The 21,343-nt window shown below is 37.2% G+C and overlaps 1 protein-coding gene across 1 annotated transcript in view; it reads left to right on the forward strand.

Moving 5' to 3' along the window:
- The window catches only part of LOC122816744 (uromodulin-like), a gene marked incomplete in the record, with an annotated part of 268,054 nt that overhangs the window by 169,414 nt on the left and 77,297 nt on the right, over positions 1 to 21,343 (forward strand). Inside the window, 2 exon segments of the mRNA XM_044089741.1 lie at positions 19,110 to 19,916; positions 20,032 to 20,154. Of these exon segments, the coding sequence (XP_043945676.1) occupies positions 19,110 to 19,916; positions 20,032 to 20,154 (930 nt within the window).

A 21,343-nucleotide genomic window follows, 5' to 3' on the forward strand; every position in this document is an offset into this window, starting at 1 on the left:
TACATGAGAAACTGATTGAGTTTGCTGGTAGGGGTGATGTTTAGTAAGTGAATAATGTTCATAGGTGGTAAGAGTATAGGGTATGGTTAGAGAAGCTAGAATAGTGGTTAAGAGTAATAGGTTTGTGTATTTAGTCTTCTGTATTGAGGCCATTAGGAAGAGTAGGATAAGAGGTAGAGTAAGTTGAGGGTAATAGTATATTATAGGCTAATATAGAGGTGGCAGTAGAAGAGAAAGCTGTATAAAGTTATCAAAAGGATGATTAGAGTGGAGAGGGTAGGGAGAGGACATATAATGTGTAAGGTTGCTTTAAGGTGGAGGTGGGGCACTTAATTAGCAGAAGTCACTAATAGGATGATGAGGGAAGGAGTGTGGTTGCAGAAGTATAAACTTAGCTGCACTGGGGTTGGTGAGAATTGGGGGTAGGGTAGGGGAGCAGAGTGAGCCTGCAGGGCGAATGGAGCGAAAAAAGCCACAGGTGTAGGAGCTACTATTAACAATCAGAAACTGTAGTAATGGCTACAGCAAAAGGTAGGGTAGACAATCTCGATTACCTTACTAAATGAAAAGAAAAAAGTACAATGATCTGTGCATATATGGAATAGGCAATAAAGGACAGGTTAACAGGGTAAGGGAACCAAGAGGGTCTAATTATATAAGAAATCCAAAAGAAATTTGTAGTAAAATGTATGAGTAGGCCTAAAAGCAAGCATGTAGTGCCACCTGGTGGTGTCAAGAGACACTACAGGGATACCTACTTCACTGAAAGAAGTTTACATGGGCAAGTGGAAGAGATTAATGGGGGAAAAAAAGGAACCTAGTAAGGGATGGAGTGGAGGCGGGCTGTGGTCAGCTGCTTTCACACGGAAGGCAAGAAAAACTCACTCAAGTTAAAAGGTAAATTATAGTAAAATACTTAAATAATTTAGTTTAATTAACATACACCGAGTCTTCTTTTTGATAAGACAGTAGGCAGACTGAAACGTATTTTGGGTGGTAGAGGCTTCTTCACCGGTTATCTGGAGGTGGTGTTCATTAACATGAGTAGTGACAAGAATATGTAAGATTTCTTGATTTGAGAAAAGAAAAGTGAGGGAACACCCGGACAGGAGTTTGGAAAAAAAACAAAAGCACAAATAAGTACAGTCAGAAGTAAATACAAAAAAGGGAAGGTGCAAAAGGAGTAAAACGGTAGGGTAGATACAGGTCAAACTGGTTAGGAGGGAGGGTTAGCTCAGAAAAACTATAGAGCTATAGAGGGTTAGCTCAGACAACTATAGAGGTATATAATCAAGAATAGTATAAAGGAAGGACCATTACCAGCTACTATAGATGAAAATACACTCAGATTAAGAGATAAGACAGAGCAAGAGTACTGTGACAAAGAGCCACACGTTTTAGCCGTCTACATTCAATACAGTAACACGGTAAGGTATGAACTAAAGGTAGAGGAGTAACAAGAGTACAGATAGCCTCCACCGAAGTGCAGTAGCCCAAAGGAACACTCGATACTTCCGAAAAACTTTTAATGTCACACAAAAATATACACGTAAACGCGTTTAAATTCACAACACTCTCATGCGTTTTCATCCATAGAAATGGACTTCATCAGACAACCATTGATGATTAATTGACCATTTATATATCAACACTCATTAAACTTGTTCCAATTAAAACTCTAAAAACTATTTGAATGTGCAAATCAGCCTTCCTCATCCCTCATGAATATTAATTAATGCCCACATTTAATCCATGTAAGAAAACTTTAAAAATCTCCTGACAACATTGCAATAGATGTTAATAATAAATATATTAATAATAAATATGTTAAAAACTCTATTCAATTCATGAATCAATAAATAATATAAAGTTTTTAAAAAATAGTGTAATAAATATTAAACTTGTAATACCTAAATATTTAAAACCATGCAATATTGCCCCCTAGTGATAAAACCTTGTATAGCCCTTATATTTTGTTTGCTTTCAGTTTTAATAGGGAGACAATACTTAAAAAATCATTTAATCCAGGCTTTTTTCCTGCTTCCAAGTATATCTGCCACCACAATTCCCTACTCTCTAGGATTTCCTCCCATATACCACCCCTCACATCTTTTTGAACCTGCTGAAGGACAAAAAAGTGAAAACTACATCCTTTACAATCCTTACTATGTCTGAAGAGAGCATTTGTCTCTTTTTCTCTCAGAATGTCATAGGAATGTTCATACATTCTTTTCCTCAACTCCCTTTCTGTTTTTCCTACGTAGTAGGAAGAACACTGGTTGCAAGTTACAAGATACACCACCCCTTTTGTCTCACAATTATAAAAGCCCTTACTTTTTATCAATAAATTTCTACTTTCTAGGAATATTGCAATGTTGTCAGGAGATTTTTAAAGTTTTCTTACATGGATTAAATGTGGGCATTAATTAATATTCATGAGGGATGAGGAAGGCTGATTTGCACATTCAAATAGTTTTTAGAGTTTTAATTGGAACAAGTTTAATGAGTGTTGATATATAAATGGTCAATTAATCATCAATGGTTGTCTGATGAAGTCCATTTCTATGGATGAAAACGCATGAGAGTGTTGTGAATTTAAATGCGTTTACGTGTATATTTTTGTGTGACATTAAAAGTTTTTCGGAAGTATCGAGTGTTCCTTTGGGCTACTGCACTTCGGTGGAGGTTATTTGTCTTTTGAGTGCTGTACACGTTTCGTTTGGAAGAGTACAGATAGACCATTTGAATAGTGAGAAGAGGTATAGTAAAAGAATAATACAAGCACATATTTAACTGTAGAAGTTGAGCAGAGAGAAGGAAGGTAGACAAATATACAAACAAGCAATCATTCTAGCATCAATTCAGTGCAGATAGTTACAAACCATAAATCATGCTTTAATCAGCATAGCAGAAATGTTAGCCATGTGGGTTTATAGTATAATATACTCAAGGTTATCGCTGTAAAAATCCTTTCTTGTATCTCAATAGCTTTTGACAAATTATATTTTAAAGAAAAAATATGTTTTAACAAGACATACAGTTAAGTCACTATGGATTAGCGTCACTCAGTTGATGCTTGTCTTAAATCCTAATGATTTTAGCAGCACGCCAGCTTCAACAAGAATATCAAGTTTGGGCCATCATACCAGACGGATAGCATTTAGTTCAGCTTCTAATAATCCACATAACATACAATAACATAGCAGGGGAAGAAAAGTGATCAGCAAGTCAAGCTGGTTTGGGCCAGCATACCAGAGTGGTAGCAACCATTATCGCTATGCTTCACAGTTTAGTTCAGCTTCTAAAACTCTACACAGCATACATTGACATCACAGAAAAAAGTTTTTAGCAAGCTCACAGTTTAAAGGCGACAGTGTACTACCACTGCATAAAAAACGTAACACTGTCAGTGAGCTGGGCATACAGTAAAAGTCATATAGATTTGAAGACAACAAATAGCTTTAGGATAGGAAATACACTTACATGTAATCCAGTTATATAGTAAGCCAGTAGTATGAGTTAGGAGAAATATGGAGATATGTACCACAATAGGAGCAGGTACTACCACAATAGGAGCTCACATTACAAGCAAAACCAGTGTAATGTGTGTTTCCTAGCAAATGTGCTGTACTAACATAAGCAGTTGACCAGAAACAAGCAAGGCTAACAGTTTAATTTCCTGTGTTTTTGTCATTCTGATGAAGTATTTTCATTTAGACAAAAGCTCTCAATAAATTTTATGGTGAATTAGTTCTACATGGCAATTATTTTTACTGTTTTTTTTGTGTTTCTGTCCAGTAGGCTGAATTTCACTTTTTGTTTTTATAGTCACAACATACCTCTCAACCTGGAATCATAAAAATCTGGACAAAGGCCCATGAAATATAGGTACAACTGGCCAAAAATCCATATGCTGATTAACATAAAATTTTACATATATAATTATGTAACCCCACCCACTCTAATGGTATTGTGGGATACCAACTTTAAAACGCAAAGTGAAGAACAGACAAAATATTAAAAAAAAATAAACAGAAGAACAATAGTGTTTTATTTATATTAATATTTGAACTTGTCCTGAACACTGAACTTGTGCAAGACTAAAATACAATTTTCTTTTATAAAAATAAAATTAGCTGCTTCTACATTGATATTAAATAACACAAAATATTTTACTTATATTAACATCTGAACTTGTTTATAATAACACCTGAACATCTTACTGTGCATCTCAGGGGCATCACCTCAAGCTTCCTCAGTTACTCTGCATTAATTGCTGAGGTTTCTGTACCATAGAGCAGAACTGATTACACCACCACTTTGTACACCTTTCTTTTCAGTTTCCTTAGCATTATTCTTTTCAGCTTCCTTAGCATCATTCTATTGCACTCTCTCCAGAAATTTTAACTCTTGTCTTCTGCACCTCTTTTTTTAACTTTGAGCTACTCAGTCAGAGTTCTCCTACCCTCAAACACACCTCTCTGATACTTGAAGGTATTAATCTTTTTCACTATATCCCCTCTCATCTCAATATTTAACTTGTACTGATTTCTAGCATTTGCTGCCATGACCACTTTGATCGTTTATCTCATTTCTTAGAAATGAGAGTTTTAGTATGCTATAATTTGCTGAAACTACTCTTCAAAGTGTATTAAGTTTGTATTCTATCTGTTTAAAACATCATGGTGTTACCCAGACATGCAAACAATAAATGAATGAAAAAGTTTACCTGAATTATATAAATTTTTTAAAATACATATGTACGCAAAAAAACAAAGGTCAATAAATGAATTGTCTTCCTAATACTTCACAAAGTGCCACTTATCCCTGGCATATCTACTTTTTCTAGTCGTAAAAGTGTTTTTGTGTTACAAATCGATCTTTTACACACACTTATCTACATTATTATGTTGCTAAAGTTCCGTTTTATCATCAGCATCCCACATGCTCCTCAAAATGCATATGTCTTTTAGCTGGTAGGTTAGCAAATACCACCTTTAGTAATTAACTTCATTCTGAAGGCCAGATGTGAGCACTGCAGAAAAAAATGTCAGGGTTGCACGAATGGAACATTCTGCAACGAGTTAGTATAAATAACTACAACAATAACCGTTCTCACCATTATCTCAGTCTTTTCACTGTCTTTCTGATGCACCTACTCAGCTCATCAGTGCCCTTTCTTTCTTTCTTTCTTTCTTTCTTTCTTTCTTTCTTTCTTTCTTTCTTTTTTTTTTTTTTTTATAAAATACCCCCATATTTCAGGCAGAGTGACCCTATCCACACCTCTAGACTTCTTCATTAAGAATCACAGATGAAACCATCAAAAAGAAGGGGAGTCAAAGCCTCAAATTTGGAATACTTTTAATATTTTACTCTAATTCACATATTAAATTAATAGATTTTGTACTAATATGTATTTGCCAAGCACATCAAACATCAGTGCCTGACATTACTGACTGACTATAGTCCACAGTGATTTACCAGAAAATCAAGTATTTTATGACTGACAGGGAATGATATGAGACAAAATCAGGAATATTCGGTAAAACAGGGATCCCTGAGAGGTATGTTAGCAGATCTATGGAGTACCACAGGGAAAACCACGGCAGGCAACTATGGTTCCTATAAAGTAATGCCTGCAGTACCAGTTTTGACATACAGGGGCTGCTGTTCATATGCTGAAAAGGTCAACATACTTTGAAGTGCAACACCGTTACTTTGAAGATTTGACTGTTGTTTATTAATAATAATTACTATTATTATTATTATTATTACTATTTATCATCCTAAATGGGGTTACACGGACACATTTCTTCTTCCTATGAATATAACACATGTAGTTGGCTGAGTTTTTCTTCTTTCTTTTTGTCACTATTGCCTGAGTTCTCCTTCTAACAACAGATTTTTATGTCCTTTTCTTCTAAAATAAAAACACTACAATGTCACACATACAGTAAACAAACTCTTCAACTTATACCACCTTTAGAAACAAGTAACAAACACGTAGTTAAGCACTCCTAACCAAAAGTAACTATGAAACTTCAAAAACCTCTGTTTATCAACATGAAAACAACTATGCATTTACATAACAAAAGCACTACTTTGATTTCACATACCCAACAGTGCCTTTATACTGATTTTATTATTTTACTAATAATGTCAACTGATACATTACTGGACAGAGAAAATATGAGCGTAACTAAAGATTTAAAGAACAACAGCTGTGAAAAAAAACTTGTTTGCACTTTTAAAATAAATTATAATTAACCATACTGAATTATGTGAAAGCATAAGCATTGCATTCTTGGAAAGAAAATCAGTTGCTTTTTATCACATTCCAATTCCATGAGATGGGCTCTAAAATGTCATTGTAACACTGTGTAACTGCACATTTGTACAACTAACTTAGCAGAAGCAGAACACAGGCAGAAGTTTACTATTAAACTTTTCTTTTACTATTTAATAAGTTACTTAAAGTTAACAGCTCTGCTTGCAATGTGCTGTTGCTGTGCAGGTGCTACATGCTGCAGCGAAGGAACGTTAATTTGATCAGTGTAATACAAGTCTGACAGACAGTCAGTGACTACAAATGGATCTAAAAAAGCAAAGTTTAACAGTCCAAGCTCTATTCCAGCAAGCTGCCAGTCTCCCTCACAAAGCTGACGTCATTACACACATCCTGCACGTGATGATGTCAGCAACAAATAAAACAAATAAAAAAAAAAATGGGAATGATAGGGGCCGCTCGGAAATTTGTGGCACCCCATTATTTGGACCTCAAAACCAGTAAATACTGAAGAATCCAGTACGGTTGAGAGGTATGAGTGGCAAATATAGAGAACTTCTATAACAATCGCATGATAACCAAGATTTAATGTAGGAATGGTTAAAGAGAGGTGAACTGAAACCAAAAGATGAAAGGTTAATAATGGCAACCCAAAATAGTGGGCTATGTTTCATGCTGGTTGACAAAGTCTATAGAAAAAGTAGGAGAAACAGACAAATGCAGATGCTGTAAAACAGAACTGGAAACAATTGTACATCTTATTGCTGAGTGTGACACACTCATGGCTGAGATTCTATACAATAAAAGCCACAATAATTTGATAAGACTGTTTTACTGGGGATAGTGCAAACACTACAATATAGAAGTAACTGAGAAACATTGGAAATATGAACCACAAAGCATTATTGATAGTTATGGATTTTATATCACATGGGCTCACCCAGTACCTATGGCTGAAAAAATAGATGCAAGAAAAACAGATATAGTATTCCAAGAAAAAACACAAAGGTACTATTAATTAACAAACTTGGCTAAAATAAAAAACTGAAACAATATTACTCTCATAAACTTTAACCATATTCTGACTTAGGGATGAGGTCAGTTCCCAGCACAGTATTAGAAATCCAAAACATTTGGTGAAATTAAAAAAAAGAAAAATAAATTCTTAGATGAGTGATTGTTATCTTGTTATGAAGACAGACATAAAAGCTAGATATTGCACCCAGAATTCTTGTTCATACTCCAAGCTGGGATATAGTTTGCTGTATCTCTATGTTAGCAGCACAAACAAAATAAATGTAAGCTCTTTCTCTATTTTGCAAGCTACATAATGCATGCAAGATAATTTGAGCAATAATCAGTATAAGAAGTGTTGTAAAATCCATTTGAAGCCACAGAATTAAGCAAAATATGTTTTGTATTTTTAATAAGTCACAATAAGCTAATCTGCCAATTTATTCCATTTTATTTCTTTTGGTGAATATAATATACTGACAGAGATCTTTGGGATGATATTTTGGACACTGTGACCAAAGAGGAAACTGCATGGGAGTGTGGAGAAAAATCACAGCTATTGGTTTATTACAGTTACAAGTATAGTAACTGACAAATGCTCATCAATGGAATACTGGCTGAAACAAATGTTTCTTGAAAGGTTATAATAATCATATCAGGAAACTAAGCAGATAAAGAACAGTTGCATAACAGTAGTGGTACAGAGCAAGAGAACAATAACTGAAAATGACACAGTGACCTTATAGATGGGTGACACATACAAGAAAGACAAAATAAGGGTGAGATAAAGGAAAAAATACAGGAAAAGCTGCAACTACAGCCAAGCAAAATAACAATGGGAACAGTCCTGCAAGGGTTTCAATATTAGCTGCAGCCAGATGTTATTTTGAAATAAATTTTGCATAGCACAGATCATGTTTCAGTGTGCACTTGTTTTTTGCAACAACGTTATAATATAGCAAGTGGTGTTGTGTGCAGTTACAAATATCATGATGCTAAAGGTGTACCACGTGCACTATGCAAGTATATTCATACAGAATGCACATGCCTTACCATTACTTGTATGGTGGCAGATGCAACTACTCAGTTCTGTTGTTCCTTTAAAATTTCCTTTGTCTCTTGATTTATAGTCATAAAGGGGTACACACCAGATGTGCAGTAGTCTAGAAGCAATGGATTCATTAGGAAACTACTTGATCTTTATTTCCAAGGTCAACTTATGCAGGCATTGGTGTTCACATACTGCCTAGTGCTGCAGAGCTATTCCAGACTGTGCATATTAACAGCAAATTACTTACATTATGACAAACATGCTTTCCATGTACATGTGATATTTGATGTACTCTGTAACCCCTTGCACACACACACACACACACACACACACACACACACACACACACACACACACACACACACACACACACACACACACACTATGCTCAAAAGGGTCTATATTAGAACACCAAATAGTCTAAATGTCAAACAGCCTAAAAGCTGAAAATGACAGACCTCGAACTTGCTATTGTGGGGGGCTGTGCCTCCCACACCCCCCACTAATTATATATACCAACTCCAAGATTGTACTGCAGTGAGGAAAGTGCAAATATTCCAATCTTCATCGTACCACGATTTCACCATAACAGTTCACTGAATGACATTTTCGCTGTAAAATGCTATTCAATGAAGTGACTCTTCGATCATGTAATAAAGACCCTGCTCAAAAGCATTGTTTTGGTACCTGCAATAACTATATAAGATAGCCTCTTAAACAGACGCTCATCTCCACCCCAGTAAGAAGAACATTTTACTATTCTACCCATTTATTTCCATATGCTCACTTAATTTTATGTTTTTACAAGATCTGTTAATCTAGATGAAAATGCCCTCAGACTGTCATGCATAGGTCCAGTCTGCTGACCAAGATAATGAAACTGGTGATCCTAACTGGTATCGGTGAGCTGACAGATTAATGGCCTTCATTTGTCACTTTGCCAATTTCATACCAATTATGGGGAGTAAAGGATTAGATCAACAAAAATAGGGGGGAAGTCAACAGATGTTAACAAATATAGCATGGGTGTACCATCTTTACTTAACTAACTCACATTTAAGCATAGTTCATGTCATATGTTTATGAGATCCTTTGTAACTAAAACATATCACAAGAATAATGAGCAAAAACTCACAGGGAGTAAACGTTCCATACACCCCACACAATACAGCAATAAGACTTAACAAAAAATATAGGTATCGGAGTGAAACACAGCTGAATTCACCCAAACACATCCAAAGACCACAGCAGATTCAATGTAACTCTTTTATTAAACCATCAGACAAATCCGGTAAGCGCTTTTACCCAACAGGGCTTCATCAGACCATAAAATACTACTAGTGCAACCTCATTATATACGTTAAAAGGCACCAACAACTAAGTTCAAATACATTCTTAAAGTAACAACCCCTCATTCACTTTTGTCCCTGAAACCTTTTTTTAAAACCTAGAGGGCTTAGATAACATAATTTTATGTTTTAGTTATTTAATATCACTGTGTAAGGTGTCCCTGAAACCTTTTTTAAAATCTAGAGGGATTAGATAACATCATTTTATGTTTTAGTTATTTAATATCACTGTGTCTTTGAATATATATATTTTTTATTTATTATATTTTTTATATTATGAATTTGTTAGGGCAGACATCTGTACAGCTCTTTATGCAAATGTGCCTCTAAACCCATTTAGAGGGTTTGGACAATTTTATTTTATGCATGAGTTATTTAGTATTATTGTGGTTTTGAATATATGTGTTTATATAGTGTATGACTTTTTTTGAATATGTGTATTTGCATGATTCTATATGTGCACATATATATGTATGTATTTTCTATGATTATGTACATATTGATATTTTTCAATAGAGACTGTATAGTTCAAATGAAGTATATATAGTTTTATGTGTCAGATTATGGATTTTATTATAGCCACTAATGTATTTTGATAAGTGTGCTTATATTTGAATGAGGGGGTGTTACTTTAAGAATGTATTTGAACTTAGTTTTTGACGACTTTTAACGTATATAATGAGGTTGCACTAGTAGTATTTTATGGTCTGATGAAGCCCTGTTGGGTGAAAGCACTTACCGGATTCGTCTGATGGTTGAATAAAAGAGTTACATCGAATCTGTTGTGGTCTATGGATGTATTTGGATGAATACCACAAGAATGGTGATGCAACAACATTTTGGTTTTGTGCTGCAAAAATTCTTGTGAGAGTCTGCAGAGCTTTTAGCAACTGGAAGAAGTAGATGAATAGCATGGTTCACCAACTGCATGGATGCTGAGAAGAAACAACTACAGAGGGTGGTGAGGATGGCTGAGAAAATCTTGGGCACAAACCTTCCTTCTATTCAGGAACTTTTCTTTACAAGAGCAAGAAAGAGAACATATAAAATACTTGTTGATTTGACCCATCTGGCCCACAACTGGTTTTCACAACTTGTGTCTGGAAGGAGGTACCACAGCTTCCGCTGTAGGACTACCAGATTCAGGAACAGTTTGTATCCTACAGCTGTGAGACTTATTAATACAGACACCAACCATAATACCTGATACACCGAAGCCTCTTTTTCATTTCATCCTGCTTCTCTGGGCAATTACTGCCAGCATTACTATTATGCAATATGATGGCTATATAGAGTCACCTCTAAGGTTAACAAGTTAACATTATCCTCAGAATGAAGGGTTGGGAGGGTGGCCTAATGGTTAAGGTGTTTGCCTTACAAACACAAAGTGCAGGGTTTGAGTCTCACAAGGGATAATTGGCTAAGCTTAAAATGGCTCGCAAGGGCAGTTAGCTTAGTACTAATCTATGTTATCATGTTATGTTATGAATATGGTAACTAAACAGCTGCTATTCACTAGTCTCTATTTATTCTCTATCTTAACAGTGTAGGGGTTTGATTGTGGGTATTTATTATTTATCACCAGATAATGGGTATTTGAATGTGTTTATGCAATGTGAACTACCTCTTGCATGTCATACATGTTGTTATTTTCTTTCTTATGTTATTCTTTGATACCACTGTATTTACATTATTTGCACTGCATTTCTCTCATGAGCTGACATTTATAATTTCATTTAGGCTGCACTTGTGTGGTCTTAAATGACAATAACATTTCTAAATCTTTGAATCTTTGAATGAGGGTAGAGACAAACTCATTAAACTTTCATGCTTAGTCAGGTCTGTGGAATAGAGGGATAAAGTCCTCACTATTCCACAGATCACATACGTTTGAATAATGGCCATTGTGTATGTAAGTGCTCCCCAGGGAGGATGGGATTCTGTACCTGCTGTCACTTTGTCTAATCTGGGGGAAGGCAACTGGCTTTGGCTTGACACAAGTATTACACCTAGCATGAGCAGGAGGTGTATTCTGGTAGAGTTTAAGCCTGAGAAGTGCATGCTGTCACAGTGAATTTTACACTGGCAGCTGGGTGTAACTCATTGTTCAAAGGCACAACTTCTCTTGTGAGACTGCAATGGTTGAGTTCGGAGGAGACCCAGAAAAGGAATGGGGTGCTCCCAGGGTGAGCAGGTAGGCTGTTGACTGGACCAGCAAGCTTTCTTGCTCTCTGCCACATGATTCCCATCAGTTAGGGGAAAGCTGATGGCAATTCCTGGGCAGGAATGAATGGGCTATATGATTCTCTCTTAGCCCAGGAATTCCTGACTCCCACACCCTCAGAATGAATGGGGTGTGGGGTTCTTGCCTAAGCCAGGAATGTCTGGCTCCCACACCATTAGAATGAATAGGCCTTAGGGTCTTCCTCTAAGCTGGAAATACCTGACTCCCACACCCTCAGAATGAATGGGCTATAGGGTGCTTGCCTGAGTTAGGAATTCTAGTCTTCTACACTCTCAGAATTAATGGGCTGTAGGTTTTTTTGCTTGTCTGGGAATGCCTGTCTCCCACACCCACAGAATGAATAGACTACAGGGTTGTTGCCTAAGCTGAGAATTTTTGTCTCTCACACCCTCAGAATGAATGAGCTCTATGTAGGAAAAACATTCTCAGAGATTCCTGGGACCTGTTAAGAGACATTAAGAATGACATTGTATAAGGATAATGTTATATTTATTACTATAGATGTTGTCAATTTATTTTCAAGCATCCCCATGCAGAAGGGCTACAAATGCTGAAAGAGGTTATATTTGAGGATGAGGAGTTAATCCAAAATGAGCAATTTGTCTATTTAAGTTTAATGGACTTGGTCTTAAAATATAATTTTATATTTTTTTAAAGGAGAATGTTATCACCAAATCAAGGGGGTGGCTATGGGCACAGCCTGTGCCCCTGCCTATGTGAATTTAGTTTTAGAAAATGGAAGGAAAAATTTGTTTTAGGATCTATATACAATGATTGTTGGATAATGTATAGAAGATTTCTGGATGATGTATGTATTTTGTGGGCAGCTTCAATTGAGAAAGTTCATGAGTTTTTAAATGATACTGTATCATTCCTGGAATTTACCCACCATATTTCCAAAGAAAAACGTCAATATTTGGATATAGAAGTTTATAAAAAGAATGGTAAATTTAATTCCAACATTTATAGAAAGGCCAGTTTTTAGGATTTAACCTTCATTTTAACAGCGCACATCCTTTGCATTATAAAAAGAGTATTGTGAAAGGGCAGTTGTCCGTGCAGGCTGGATGACTTCTGAGGAGGAAGAATTTGAAACTGAAATTAAATTCTTAGAAAATTTATTTCAGGCAAGGAATTATCCAGAAGAGACAATTGATCAAGCAAGGAGAGAGGTCTATGAATGTAGAAAAGGTAGGTTTAAACCCATCCTAGGTGAAGTATTGACTGATAGGATGAATATTAAACAAAAATGAGGCAGATGATTTTGGAAGTGCTGTGATTTTAGAATATAATGCCAGCGCAAGTATAACTAGGAGAGTGCTAGAAACTGAATGGGACAAATTTATTGGTTTTACTGACTTGGAAGGCATTTCTAGAAACACAATGAAATTTGTTTATAAGAACTCCCAGAACTTAAAGTCTGATGCAAAATATGGGGAAGTTGAATTATTCAAATAGATGGAGGAAGGGTACCTATAAGTGTGGGCATTGCTCACAATGTCCTATATAGCTAACAGGGAATGATTATTCTTAGCAAGTCTATATCAAGCTTTGCTAGGACCATTCTCCAAGGGCTCCTGGACCCTTTTGCTTCCTCCTCCCAAATATAGTTAGCTATGGTTATCTACCCATATAGCTAAGAATACTGCAGCACTGATCAATATGAAGAACATAGTACAGTTGTATAAGTTAAACTTACCATAACAGTAGATGTTTAAATGATCACTGCTGCAATAGTTGCTCCCTCCTTCCATCCCCCTTGTTTTTTGGTGTGCTTTTTATGCCAGGGTGTGGACATTTATTTTTTGTTATTCCTAACATTGTTCTTTCAGGGCTCAGCCTCCATCTCTCTGCTGATAGGAAAGGTCTAAAGAGCTTTGAGCCCAAACTTGTTTTTTAATTAGCTCAGCTTGAGCTGCCTGACAGTTTGGGCATGTGAGCCCTGAAGCTTTGGAAGCTGGCTGGCTATTATATCCTTGGCAGGATATAGCTCACATAGCTAAGGTTACTGCAGCAGTGATCAATATGAAGAACATTATTTGTTTTGAACACTGTAATAAGGATAACCATTTAAAAACAGTCAAGCAGATAAAATTAGTTCAGCTCAGCTTTAGCTGCTTGATAGTTTGTTCATGTGGGCCCTGAAATTTGGAAGCTGGCTGGTTATGATATCCTTAGCAGGATATAATGCACATAGGTTCATAGTTTCATAGGCGTGTACTAGGCTAATGGCCCTGGAGCCTTTACAAGCCTAGCCCATAGGATTACCCTGGTATTGTGCCACCCGATCTTAGTTCCCAGTACCTCTGTCAAGTAGAGCCACTGGAGTGATCTCCGGGGTGAATTTTCTATTTCCCATCCACTCATCAAGATTTCTCTTGAAAAGGGCCAGTGAGGTGCTCTGTTTCACATGTATGGGAAGTCTATTCCATACCATGGGAAGTCTCTGGGTTATGAACCTGTCCCTCCAGCACGTTCTGTTCATTGTGGTAATGCGGTTGAGGTCTCTGGACCGTGTGGTGCGGACAGATTGGAATTTCTTTAGATGTAGCATTTCTAACAGAGCTGAGTCAGACATGGCTTTGTAAGTCATGCAGAGATCACCTCTAAGTAGACAATATGAGACAGAGAATAGTTGGAGTTTTTTGAGTCTGTCCATATAGGACAAGTGTTTAAGGCCTAGAATACTCTTTGTGAGGTACTTTTGCCGCCTCTCCAGTTGTTGCAGGTGCCTAGTGATGTACATGCCAAATGCGGCATTGTACTCAATGATTGGCCTAATGAGGGAAGAGTAGAGGGAGACAATGACCTCTTTCTTCTTGGATACAAAACCCTTAGTAATGAGATGTGCCACATAGAAGGACTTTCTGACCACAGTGGCAATATGGTGGTTGAAAGAGAGGTTGCTGTCAACTTGTGTTCCCAGATCTCTTATAACACCTTCCATGTTCAGTGGACTACCATCAATGTGGTAATTCATGGGAAATGTTTTTTTTCCCAAAGGGGATGACGACACATTTTTTGGCATTGAGCTTAAGGCCATGCTTCTGACACCAGTCGTTGGTCTCAGTGAGGCCTTTCTGTAGGATGTCAACAAGACTTGGGGAATTAATAATAGCTCCCAGCTTGCAATCGTCTGTGAACTTTAGGAGTCCCTTCATGTTGGCCTGGACTTCAGAAAAGTAGATACCAAACAGGAGAGGACCCAGGACTGAACCCTGTGGGACTCCACTCATGACTGGTCAGCAGTCTGATTTGGAATCAGCTACTTTCACACTGTGAGTTCTATCTGTGAGCCAGTTTGCAACCCACCTAGTGATATAGGGGTTGATGCCTACCTTACTGAGTTTTTCTATGATTCCTGAGTGGGGAATGGTATCAAGGGCCTTGGCCAGATCAAAGTAGGCTGTGTGAACTACCTTGCCTTCATCCACAGCTCTGGTGACTGACTCAAAGAAGTTGACCAAGCTGAGCAGGCATGATCTGCCCTTCACAAAACCAAACTGTGTGGGATCCAGAGTTTGGAGATTCCTTATATCCTTGTTTTTTAGGTCCATGATGATGCATTCCATAGCTTTGCATATCAGACTCAGGCTAATGGGGCAATAGTTCCCAGGGTCTGTAGTCGCTCCTCCTTTGTGGAGAGGGATGTCTGTAGCAGTGCCTGAGGTAAGGCTGTGATTGAACAGGGCACACAGGTGAGGTGCCAGTTCACTCTGCAGTTCATGTAGAACACAGCCAGGGATAGTGTCAGGTCCCACAGAAGCTGTATTCTTGGACTTGGACAGTGCTGTTTTAACCTGTGCAGCAGTAATACTGGGTGCCTGGCAATCTACTGTTACTGTGATAGGTCCTTTTGGAGGGGAGAGAGAGGTAAAGTTGGCACTGAATCTGTCGGCCAGTATATTGGCAATATCTGTTGGCTTGGTATAGGAGGTACCATTGTGCAGTAGCCCCGAGCAAATTATGTGTATTGCCATGGAAATTCTTTACGTAACTATAGAAGGCCTTGTGTTTGTCTTTACTATCTGCCGCAATTCTGTTTTCATAGCTAGCTTTAGAGGATTTGATGAGGGATCTCATCCTTTTGTTGAGGCAGATAAGGGAGTTTTTTCCATAGCTAAGGTTGCTGCAGCAGTGATCAATATGAAGAACACTATTTGTTTTGGACACTGTAGTAAAGATAACCATTTAAAACTATCAAGCAGATACAATTAGCAGGGAGAAAAAGAAAAAAAAAATCATTTACATCCTTAATAAAAAGTGAAATAATTGAGGGACTAAAATGACATGGGCTTTTAAATAATCAGCAACAGAGTACAATATGTGTATGATTTATAAAAATGATAAAAATGGCATAATAGGATAATATGACAAGTACAAGTAGATGTAAAGAAAAAAATCCAAAAAATTAGGTGACACGTTAATTGTTGAACTTGTTATTTTTCATTCCTCCAGCTCTGTGGATTACTGTTCAGCATTTTACATAAAGGGAAGGAAGTGCAGAGGTCCACATACTGACAGACATCAGTATAGTTACATTGACACAATGTATACATTGCTACAGCTAATGTTGCAGGTTTTCATGGAGAAGCAGTAAATATTACATTCCCTTATTAAGATCTTAAACAATATCAAATGAAATCATCATTTGGCAATGCACCACAGAAAGTGAAGCAATAAATAGGGTGAGAAAGTGTGTGTGTGTTCTTCTTTCACTCACAATTTACCTGTTACTGAATGAACGAGACTGCAGTGCATGCTTAGAGAAAAGCATCTCTTCTTATTATAAAGTGGTATTTTGTTTTGGGAGCATACACTGTATAATTATTTAGTATCACTATCTAAACATGACGTGGTGTAAGCATTTGCACAGTGTGTTTTTATGTATATGTGTGTATGTATTTTAGATGGGATCTAGTATGACTTCACACCCAAAAAACACAAGGAACAAGACACTGAAAAAATGCTGAAAATGAAAGTCACCAGTAATATAACTACATAAAAAAAACACCACCAAAATATGTGGTGTGTTTGTGTGTCTGTTCTTGTCTATGTCTGTGTCTATGGTGAGCCATACACCCCACCCCCACAGCATCCTGTTTAAATATTTTACTTTGAAGGTTGTGCTACTTTGGAGAAAGGGTAGGAAATAGGGCTTCCACAACCTTTTAAAGTTACCTCTTATTATCTCTTAGTTATGTTTTGAGTATACTTGGCATTTAGCCCAAGGATTAAGACCCTGAGTTGTTAAACTACTGCTTTCTGTAGTTTAGAGTTTGAATCCCTAAAACTCCACTTACCCGCTGTCTGACTCTGACAAGAGTCACTTAACCAGACACTGCTCCCATGCTGAGTGAGAACAGAATCCACAAAAATCAATGCTCTCTTCCCTGGCTAACAAAATATATAGTCAATATAAGTTAGATTAAATAGGTAATGAAAAAAGTCACTCGCCTACCTTGGTAACACCCTTTTCTGAGCAAGTGCATTTTTAATGACATACTCTTTTCATAAGCTGTATTTTGATTGGCTTAAGGAGAGAAAACTGAAAGTCTAATTAGAGTGACATATGAAAGCATGAGTGTTAGTGAAAAATAAAGTGAAAGTGTGCTCAAACACAAATTAAATACAGACATGGAATTTGTAGTGTGAATGGTCTGTCTGTCCCAGCCACTGCTCCCTTCCTTGAATTCTCCATGTAATGGTGTTTGAAATGCCCTGTTTCCTCATGTCTAATGCCTTTTATATATTCTTGCAAAGATGCTCCTCAATTCACCAGGGACTCTTCTGGATCGTTTCAACATTTATCGTATATTGAAAAAGATACAACACTTGCTGTTACACAGCATTGTAATTCCTGTATTGCAGGGCTTACTATTTGACTTTATCTGTAGATAGTTTTTTTCTTTCTACAGTTTAAAGCGCTAAATGACATGACTATAAGAACATCTTCTTACTTAGCATTTCCTGGTTTCTCATACATAAAATTATATTATACATCTTACATTTGGTAGTACTGTGCTGCTGCCACTTGTTCTGCTCTGGGGACATACCTTACAAAATGTGAAAATGGTATTGACTAGAAACTTTTTAAGGCTGACTTTATGGCCATTGTGTAAAAATATCTTCCAAACAATGGCTAAATATTCAAACATTAGTTTATAAAGAAGTTAGCAATCTTGAGGAACAGATGTTAAAAATAAGCAGTGTCTTTCATGTGTTCCCAATTTTATTAACACAGTAAAAAGCTGAACCAGTCCTGTGAGCAATCCTACATAGGCAGCAGCATTCTTAGTGTTTGGGGGGGGGGGGTTGAAATTTGGTCAGGTTTTCACTTTATAGTAGGGAGTTTGCCTTAGAATAGTTTCTAAATGTTTGTGTGTTAGCTGAAGGGTGCAGGATTTATTTTTATTTCAAAGGAGACAGTTTTATGGTCAGACTTTTCTAGAGAGGCAGTGCATGGGGAGGGGGAATGCAGTGTTCATGCATGTTAGTGAGGACCATATCCAGTATATTTACCACTCTAGTGGGCATATGGACAATCTGCTCATGCATGATTCCAAGTTCAGAGTGGGATAGTTAAAGCTGCCCATGAAAATGGTATTGGGTCAAATGGTGAGAATATCTAGTAAGTTTAAGTATGTGTTATGGATTTCCTAGGTCATAGAGGGTGACCTATAACTTGCAAGAATACCTCCATAAGGAACAATGCCTGCAGGTAGATCCACCACCACCACCTTCCCTCAAGCACAGGAAGTGGATTTCTAACTTCCGCCGGACAAACTGCATTTTCCTTGTGTGCTCTCTGAGCACTTGAAACCTTGTCCTCCCTTCAGGAGAGATGAGCAGGCCACGGCCCTTTAGTCTTCTCCCTCCCAGTCTGGATCTTCCAGAGCCAGGACTGCTATTCAACCTCCCCTCTAACCTGGGTTGCAGTAAGGGCTCCATTCTTCTATGCCACAGAATCAGGCTGGTACCATGTTTGCTGATTACTGAAAGATAATCTGGTTTTACTACTATGTTGTATATTTATTTATACATGTTAAATAAATAGTTAAGTAAGCATGTTAATGCCAGCTTACAATAACCAAGAAATTTGCTATATATTCACTTTCAAGATAAAAGAGAAAAACTAGTTTTATTTTTGCTTTATATCTGCAGCTGCAGCCATGTGTTCATCTTGTCACATAAATGCAACATGCGAAACATATGGTGATATTCGAGAATGCGTTTGCAAAGATGGATTCATTGGAGATGGCTTTAATTGTTCTGACATTGATGAATGTGCCCACTCCTGGACCTATAGTTGTGGTTCTGGTGTCTGCGTAAACACATTTGGTTCCTATATATGCAGGTGTGCTGTGGGATACATAGAAGATCCACCTGGAGGAGGCTGCAGAGATATTAATGAGTGTGCTTATCCTGAACTGAATCGCTGTCATCCATCTGCAACATGCTATAACTATATGGGTGGTTATTATTGTACCTGTCCTTATGGCTCATACGGAGATGGGTTTCACTGTGATGTAAATGAATGCCTCTTGGGCACACCCTGCAGTTCAGACACGGAATGTATTAACACACTTGAACTTTACTACTGTTCCGATCCCTGTGATAATCACACAGTCCTTAATGAGAACTGGAGGAGTACAAATGCATCTTACTACTCATCTTGGTATGCCAACTGTGATAGTGCAAAAAGAGGCTGGTTCAGATTTGTAGGCGCAGGTGGTGTGCAGATGCCTGAATACTGTGTTCCAGAATATAGCTGTAGTACCCATGCGCCAATGTGGTTAAATGGGCGGCATCCTTCAGTAAGTGAGGGGATAGTCGCTCGCACTGCCTGTGCTCATTGGGCAGGGAGCTGCTGCTTGTGGCAGAGCACTATAAATGTCAAAGCCTGCCATGGTGGATACTATGTTTACAAACTGGATGGGACTCCAACCTGCTCTCTAGTGTACTGTACAGGTATCAGTTCACAATTGTTTTATTGAATTCATTACTCCTTTTATTCTGAATTCTATAACAGCATGCAGTTGTCAGTGACACATAATATTTTTTTATGTTTGCAAATATTATGCAGATCCTAATATAGTAATGAATGACTGCAGTTCTCTGGCCTGTGCTGAAGATGAGGAATGCAAAGAAGTGAATGGAACCCTGGGCTGCTATTGTAAAAAGGAATATGAATCTAGTATGTATTATGGTAAGTGGAACAGAACTACTTTTAGTGTAGATATATATATATATATATATATATATATATATATATATATATATATATGAAATACTTTTATTTGAAATAAGCATCTTAAAAGTTATTAGAAATAAAGAATTTCTCTTTTAAATCCATGCACGTTTTAGTGAGGAATAGTGTTTATGTATATATGTATAGATGTGTTTGTGTGGTATGTATCATCCAAACAATGCACACTGATAATGGATATTATAGAAATGATTACTTGACACAGGGCATAGATAATATGTTTCATCACTATGTAATCATAGTCATCCAAATGTTCATTACCATTCTGTATAGGGCATTTTTTATTTTTGCAAATATCATGCAGATCCAAGCATAGTGATTTATGGCTGTAATTCTCTGGCCTATGACAAAGATGAAGAATGCAAAGAAGTGAATATATCTATCTACATGTGTGTGCATGTATATATATATATATATATATATATATATATATATATATATATATATATATATATTTTAAATATATATATGTGTGTGTGTGTGTGTGTGTGTGTGTGTGTGTGTGTGTGTGTGTGTGTGTGTGTATCTGTATGGGTCTACTTTGTTTAAACAAGTTGATTACTCTGAAATGGCAATTCAATGAATGTATGGACTCCTGAATTCCTTTCCCTGTGAAAGAAGCCACTTGGCCACCGTGGTGAACTGTGCCCTCTCTTCTGTTTAGTGTGATATCAGAATTGGTATATCTAAGTAGGGTGTGTGTGTGTGGAGCAAAGCCCCCCACATGGGGAGTATGGTGGGGTGCAGCCCTCCACTTTTGTGTTTTGTGGGCTTACTTTTGCTCCATTTTGGTTACTTACCATGGTGGCCAAGTGGTTCCTTTCAAAGGGAAAGGAATTCGGCAGTCCATGTGTTCTTTGAAATGCCGTTTTGTAGAAATCAGCTCGGGTAAATCAGATTCATTTAAACATACTTTCATTCAAACAAAGGATTCATTAAAATTTCGTGTGCACAAAAATTGTGTGTTACAGTCAGATTAATTTATGAGATTTATGAAAAATGTGATTCAGTGAAAGCTCTAGCTGAATGAGGAAGACCTCATATTGTGCCCATTTGCATGTCTCTGAATCACATTTTTGTACCACTTTTCTACCACTATCACTGACAGCCTTGTGTAGAGGTATTGTAC

This window comes from Protopterus annectens, chromosome 12.part0 (assembly GCF_019279795.1).
Source record: "Protopterus annectens isolate FY-2018-M chromosome 12.part0, PAN1.0, whole genome shotgun sequence".
Taxonomy (NCBI): Eukaryota; Metazoa; Chordata; order Ceratodontiformes; family Protopteridae; genus Protopterus; species Protopterus annectens.